Here is a 7,557-nt window from a genome sequence, read left to right as displayed (position 1 = left end):
CTAATTAATTGAGTTTTACAGTTTTATCTTTACCAAATTCTGTTTTCCATTATTTTCTGGATTCCATTTTAATGGTTCCATTAAATTTTAATAATCAAAAGCATCTCCAATTAATTGATTTTATTTAAAAAAAGAAAAAAAAAGAAATACTGCACATTTACATTTTTCTCCTAAATAAATTCTGGTAAATAATATTTCTGGTAAATACTCCTTTAAAAAGTGTTTTTTGATTATAATTTTATTATTAGTAGACTAGAACACGTGGATATGTTGTCATTCTTACACTATAATACTGAACTTTGATTTCAGTGATTTGGACTTTGAGATGGACATTTGCTTCTTGCACTGTATGTTGCACTTTACTTTTTTACTTTTGGATTTCATTTGGTTTAATGAAATATAGTTTAATAAAATATTCTTAAGAAAAATTGTTGATTTTTTTGGTGGGAAATTAATCGTTTAGATTAATCGATAATTTAGTCGATAGATTAATCTAAATAAAAATAGTCGTTAGTGGCAGCCCAAGTACTGTGAAATATTACAATTTAAAATATCTTTTTTTGCTTAAATATATGTATATGTATTTAATTTCACAATTTCAATTTCAAGATATACAAGCATACATTTGGTCAAAATCCCATGTTATAAAAGATGAAGTGCTATGCAGGCTATTTAAGACAATATTGGCTGAATAGACGGCAATGCTGACCTAAAATGCAAAATGTTTGCCCTCTCACTCTCTTCACTGTTCCCACATCTCAGACCTCAAATACATAAAAATATTACACTTTTTAGACATAGTTTTTGAAGTAAAGAATAAAGAAAATACTATACAAAACTTATTGAAACAAACCAGTTCTTTATTTACCCTTGTAAGCCCCCTTGTAAGCAACTTTCTCATTAGATCTAAGCAAATCTCATAGGCGACCTATTTTGATCTAAAAAAAGTGAGTTGTCACTGAAAGGTCAGAAGTTTTCATCTATGTAACTGTCATTTCTGAATGGCATCAAATAAGATTTACATTTTTCTCCTAAATAAATTCTGGTAAATAATATTTCTGGTAAATACTCCTTTAAAAAGTGTTTTTTTTAGTAGACTAGAACACATGGATATGTTGTCATTCTTACACTATAATACTGAACTTTGATTTCAGTGATTTGGACTTTGAGATGGACATTTGCTTCTTGCACTGTATGTTGCACTTTACTTTTTTACTTTTGGATTTCATTTGGTTTAATGAAATATAGTTTAATAAAATATTCTTAAGAAAAATTGTTGATTTTTTTGGTGGGAAATTAATCGTTTAGATTAATCGATAATTTAGTCGATAGATTAATCTAAATAAAAATAGTCGTTAGTGGCAGCCCAAGTACTGTGAAATATTACAATTTAAAATATCTTTTTTTGCTTAAATATATGTATATGTATTTAATTTCACAATTTCAATTTCAAGATATACAAGCATACATTTGGTCAAAATCCCATGTTATAAAAGATGAAGTGCTATGCAGGCTATTTAAGACAATATTGGCTGAATAGACGGCAATGCTGACCTAAAATGCAAAATGTTTGCCCTCTCACTCTCTTCACTGTTCCCACATCTCAGACCTCAAATACATAAAAATATTACACTTTTTAGACATAGTTTTTGAAGTAAAGAATAAAGAAAATACTATACAAAACTTATTGAAACAAACCAGTTCTTTATTTACCCTTGTAAGCCCCCTTGTAAGCAACTTTCTCATTAGATCTAAGCAAATCTCATAGGCGACCTATTTTGATCTAAAAAAAGTGAGTTGTCACTGAAAGGTCAGAAGTTTTCATCTATGTAACTGTCATTTCTGAATGGCATCAAATAAGAATTTAATGCAGCCTTGCTATATAAAGTATTAATTTCTTTCAACAAAAATCAGTCAATAAATCAATATCTTACAGACCCCAAACATTTGAACACTAGTGTAATGGAAAAAAAGGGCCTAAATAGATAGAACATATTGTCCTCAAACCTTGCAACAAGCATACAGCAAGACATGTAGTTCAAATGTTTTTTTGTTTTTTTTTTACATTACTTATTTTACAGCTGTTTAATGAATTGGTGAAAGCAACTTACAAGAAAGCCTGAACAAATCAGTAAACTAGCTCACTCATACAATCAGAGAAGTTTAATTAACATCTGCTTTAACATTAAATCACAAGCCATTACTTTCAACTCTAAATAAACCAAGAATGTTAATGTGTTATGCTTTACTCAAGTTTTATCAGAATGAAATCTGTGTAATTGCTGACTTATTAACGAGAATGCACAGTTAAAGATACACATTTGGGCATGTTGTTGTAGCTGATGATAATTTATGGAACAGAGATGAGAATCAAGAGCAATAATATATTTTATGTACAAGCCGGACACAATTTCAGCTTTTGTAAAATAGATGGTACTCAAAATTCACAGTCAATATCTGTGATGTTATTCAGTAATACAATACTACCCTCTGCTGGTTCCTTCAAGAATGAAACTGAACAAGATGTGGTCTGAACTTCAAATAAGATTTTTGCAATCTTACCTGGACACAATACTGGAGCCATTATAGAGGTCACTAGCATACGATAGGGTGGCCAGAGGCCTCACAGAGTTGTAACGGGTAAACTTTGATAGACACTCCATGAAATCATCCAGTTGGTTAACAGTCCTGCTGTCATCTATTAACGAGAAAAGTGACTGTGTTGAATATATCAAAATATTAAAGTTTTTATGAACAAATATACTATACGTTTTATGAACAGATACACAGTATATATTGATTTGAATCAACCAACCCGTTATTCGAGACATCCTACTGGAGAAATAACACTGCTCCAGATCCTCAAAGTGTGCCGTCAGTCTCTTACGCCGTGACGCCAGAGTGCTGTTGTACCAAGTTTGTCTTTTACCCTAAAAGTAAAAACAATAAATAGTGAATATCAGCATTACTCAAAGGGATATAAACCAACCACAACAGCAAATTAGAACAATTCATGAAGAAGAGGAAAAAATAATTACCTGTGAGTTTCCACCAAAAGGGTGCTGCATGTATTCTGTGGGGTCTATTATGCTACTGCTGGAGACAGAAACAAGATATTATTTATTAAATAGAAAAATATTGCATAATTGTTAATATATTGTCACCTTATGTACATGATTTTATACCTTTTTTAAAAAAATGCTATTAATGTATTTATGTGAAATATTGCATACACCTGCATAGTTGGTCTTACCTGGGTGCAGGAGAGGGAGCTTCAAACTGGGGTACAGTACTGTCTAAATTGGGGTCCATTTCACTCACTGTGTACATACCACTCATTTCCTAAAATAAAATAATCATATCAATCAGATGTACACTACAAAAGTTTGGGGTCAGTAACACTTTTATTCAGCAGACATTAAATTGATTAAAAGTGACAGTAAAGACACTTATAATGTTATAAAACATTATAACATGTTATAAAAAGCTTTCTATTCCTCCTGAAAAAAAAAATCTATAAATAATAAGTAGCACCACAACTATTGATACAACACTGATAATAAATGTTTCTTGAGCACAAAATCAACATATTAGAATGATTTTTGAAGGATCATGTGACACTGAAGACTGGAGTAATGATGCTGAATATTCAGCTTTGGATCACAGGAATGAATTATATTTTTAAATATATTCAAATAGAAAAAAAGTTATTTTAAACTGTAATTATATTTCATAATATTCCTGTTTTTGCTCAAGCATGAGCATGAGACATCTTTCAAAATCATTAAAAAAAATATTTCCGCTCCCAAACTTTTGAACGGTAATTTAAAACTGTATATATAAACATATTACAAGTGCATAATATTTCTATGTTAGACCACAAACAAACAATAAATAAATAAACAAATATTGCCACAATATTAAACTGACCTCAACTCGTTTGATATCCTCCTCCAAAAAGTTCAGTTCTTTTTGTAACTGCTCCAGTTGCTGTTGAAGTACAGACAGGGACACTTTGAGTTAAAGACCTCATTGCTGTCAACAGTGCATTACTCAACATTTTAAAAATAGATGTGGAGGCTCAACCTCTCTTTTATTTCTTCTGGCTTCTTTCAGGAACTCCATTAAAATCTGGCGCTGAGCAGCTTGTGATTCCTGTAGAAAGAGATCATTGATGGATCAGCAAAAGAGAGGCAATTGGTCTTTATGAGTCACAGCGGGGGTTTTGTACCCCTTTATAAGAAAAAAAATATATTGTGACATCAACAATCAACCACACTTCCAGGCTCTTTAACAGAGCTTTGAATCTAATGATCTTTTAAGCATTATATAATATTTTATGCTTGTTAATGTTAATGAAAGTTACTATAAATCGACACCTATGATTTATAGTGAAAACAGCTATTTCTTTTTTTTAACAATTCAGACAAAATATCGGTCACGTATAATTAAAAAGTATAATCAAGTCAGAAAAATTTGGCCTTTAAATGTAAAACTACATAGCAGAAATGCAGTGTGTGCATTTGCAGTTTACATTTTCAATTCCACAACATAACAATATTAGACACTGTACAAATTTGACCAATTACTGGTTTTGATTGACATTTATGCCATTTGTATATTCTTTTACAAGTCATCTGCCATGCAAATGTGGTAAAATCGTTGGTTATGGATATGGTTTATTTGGCCTTATTTTTGGTCAAACACACAAAAAAAATGATTTGGAATTCACAAAAAAGTCGCAAGTTTAGGGTTGGTGTGATCAGAATTTGTCAAATTTGGTTCATTTTAATCCACAGAAAATAACAGACATCTACAAAATCCCAATCTCTACCAATCTCTGGTGTTTCAACACCTTAGGTGTCACAATGTGAATGAAACGTTAATATAAAGCAGCTGTTCTCAGGGTGCCTGAAGAACCTGGAAGTGTTGGGACAGGCAACAGTAATGTTATCTGAGGTTGTGTACCAACCGCCTCCAGTTGTTTCTTTTTTTGCAACAGGTACTCTAATATGTAGTTGACATTGGCTAAATCCATATTCTCTTGATCTGCACCAAGGATGTCTTGGAAAACCTGCCATTTGGTTCCATTCTATAAACAGCATATGAAACATGAACAGTAAGACATCATTTAATGTGGTACAAACTAAATGTAAAAAGTTTATCAAATTTGTTTAAAGGGGTCATATGATGCTGCTAAAAAACCAATAGCTTGTAACACTCCAAAGAGAAAGGAAAAATTGAAATCGCATCATATGACCCCTTTAAATAGTTTCCACTCGTTATACAAACGAAGAGCCAGATGCACTCACAGGGTGATCCCGTTTCAGACGCTTCTCTTCAGATCTTTGTTTTTGTTTTAGGATCAGTTCATTCACTGTAAAATCATTAAAAAATCAGCTAAGCAAACTATAAAAATGAAAAATCAACCAAATGTCTGATATAGAAACACATTGTGGGTGGTACCAATAAAAGTTTGATGCTGTCAAATTTGAAAAGTAATGAACACATTGTTAGAATATTATTAGCATACACATACCTAAGAAGTTGGGGTAGAGTTGATCCACATTATCAATGATATAATTACATTTTGGGCATCTGTTGCTGTCCTCCAAACTCTGTCGTATACATTTATAACTAGATAGAAATTAAGACAAGATTGTGAGTCTGCAAATGGGTTGGAAAATGCAACATGAAAAGGCATGAATAAACTCAGTTTAGAGAACAAGTGCTTCTCACCAAAAACTGTGGCCACACTTTGTCATGTGAGCTTCCTCTATCATCTCAAAACAAATAGGGCTGTTAAGAAAAAAGAAAAAATAATGACACGCAAAGCTTGCTTCCTTTTCCAATAAATCAACAAATAGCTGAAACTTGACTGTTGTTTTGAATTAGTACACAGTGGGGTTTAAAAGTCTGAGACCACCACTAAAAATGATTTTTTTTAAATAAAAAAATTATATATATCATAATGTGAGTGAAAATGTAAAACATTAAACATTAATTAAAAATGTAACTTTAATGGCAGCATCACTCAAGCTGAATTAACTTCACAAGTTTGTCAGATGTCAGATATACAAGTGTCAAGTGTCAGATATACAATTTCAACTTGTATTATTTTCTTACTTCCGTGGATAAAATGTCAGTCTCTAACATTATGCAATATCTCCTTTTATGGTCCACAGGAAAAAAAAAAGTTCATATAAGTTTGAAACAACAAAAGTAAATGATGACGGAGCTTTCCTTTATGGAAGAACTACACATTTAACACCTTGTTGACAATAATCAATTAGCTTTATCCTAGGAATTACAGGCTTAAGTGCGGAGAAAATCACAGGATTTGCAAGATAAACCTGCAATTAAGACCGCATGTGGGAAATTGTTAAAAACAAGCACACTCAAACTTCACTAACCAGTGCTTTAGCTCTCTGCAGCCTAGTGAGGGAAGGTGAATCTACTTACCATACAAAATCGTTACTCTTGTCCTCATAGGGATTGATAAGACCGTTGTACAAGGGTCTTTTCCTGCTCGACGAGCCCAGTCTAGCGCTCTGTCCCTCGGCTACTGAGCCCAGAGTCCGCGAGGACACCCCGTTAGCCGAGCTGTTCCCGTTCTGAGCGCAGCTGCTCCCGCTGTTCGCTCCACCGGCGCCGCCGCCGCCGTTACTGCTACTCATACTCCCAGAGCTCGTCCCGGGGACGGACCCCGCTGCACCGCCGGACTGCTGCTGCTGCCGAGTGCTTGACATGATTGAAGCCGTTCGCGCACGTCGGAAGGCCAGAGCTGAAGGGAAAACTGCGGGGCTTCACCGCATCCGGGCGGCTGTGGGAGATACGCTAACTAGCTAAAGCGAAACAGATGAGAGAAAAGAGACAGAAACTTCCACCAAGCGCACTGCTAGCACTGAAAGGCGCTTATTTGAGCACAGCTGAAGCGGTTCTTCTGCATGCAAGAGGTTCACATAGGGTCTGCTCGATGCTAATGTGGATATGCAGCTCCGCAGAGATTTGTTGACAACTCAGAGCTTTAGAAATTTCAATCCACACTCTGCAGGATGTTCACGCGAGAACGTCCCCAAATCAAACGTTCACGTGACGTGACTCGGCAACGGCATCTTTTGGTTTGGAGGAAAACTGCAGGTGTCAATCAAAACAACTTTCCAACTAACCGTCGTAGATTAAATCCTCCAGGAACATCCAAGTACCGTCACCACCGTCCTTATTCAGTAAATATATCTTCTTAAAAACACACCGGCTTCTATGTTTAAGGTATGACTGCATGTCGTTTTGTAGAGCAAAACGTAGTCTAAATGTTGACCACGGGCCTAATTTTAATTAGAAATTTATATTGTCTAAAAATTGCTCTTGCAGTTTCCCTACTATTAGCTAAACAGCTTATGTATACAAACAGTAGGCTATTTTACAAATTTTAATACATTTAATACAATTAACTTTTTTTTTTACATTTGTTTTGTTTCTCCTTAACCATTATGCAGTGTTTGTTTTAGGAGTACATTTACAATCCTTGGGGCCTCCCTAGACCACAGACAGTAAAAT

The 7,557-nt window shown here is 34.0% G+C and overlaps 1 protein-coding gene across 1 annotated transcript in view; it reads right to left on the bottom strand.

Annotated features, from left to right (window-relative positions):
• LOC107722073 (E3 ubiquitin-protein ligase RFWD2-like) overlaps positions 1-7,062 on the bottom strand; it is a 21,522-nt gene extending 14,460 nt beyond the window's left edge. The window contains exons 1-11 of the mRNA XM_016530297.1: positions 6,463-7,062; positions 5,740-5,799; positions 5,540-5,637; positions 5,313-5,377; positions 4,973-5,092; positions 4,087-4,155; positions 3,931-3,990; positions 3,254-3,342; positions 3,039-3,096; positions 2,816-2,930; positions 2,563-2,698 (exon numbers count right to left, since the gene is read on the bottom strand). Of these exons, the coding sequence (XP_016385783.1) occupies positions 2,563-2,698; positions 2,816-2,930; positions 3,039-3,096; positions 3,254-3,342; positions 3,931-3,990; positions 4,087-4,155; positions 4,973-5,092; positions 5,313-5,377; positions 5,540-5,637; positions 5,740-5,799; positions 6,463-6,749 (1,157 nt within the window). The 5' untranslated portion in view covers positions 6,750-7,062. The remainder of the gene's footprint in view (positions 1-2,562; positions 2,699-2,815; positions 2,931-3,038; positions 3,097-3,253; positions 3,343-3,930; positions 3,991-4,086; positions 4,156-4,972; positions 5,093-5,312; positions 5,378-5,539; positions 5,638-5,739; positions 5,800-6,462) is intronic.
• Between the last annotated feature and the right edge of the window lie 495 nt (positions 7,063-7,557).

This window comes from Sinocyclocheilus rhinocerous, unplaced genomic scaffold (assembly GCF_001515625.1).
Source record: "Sinocyclocheilus rhinocerous isolate Xijiao unplaced genomic scaffold, SAMN03320098_v1.1 scaffold484, whole genome shotgun sequence".
Classification (NCBI taxonomy): Eukaryota; Metazoa; Chordata; class Actinopteri; order Cypriniformes; family Cyprinidae; genus Sinocyclocheilus; species Sinocyclocheilus rhinocerous.
This window is presented reverse-complemented; position numbering and strand designations above follow the sequence as displayed.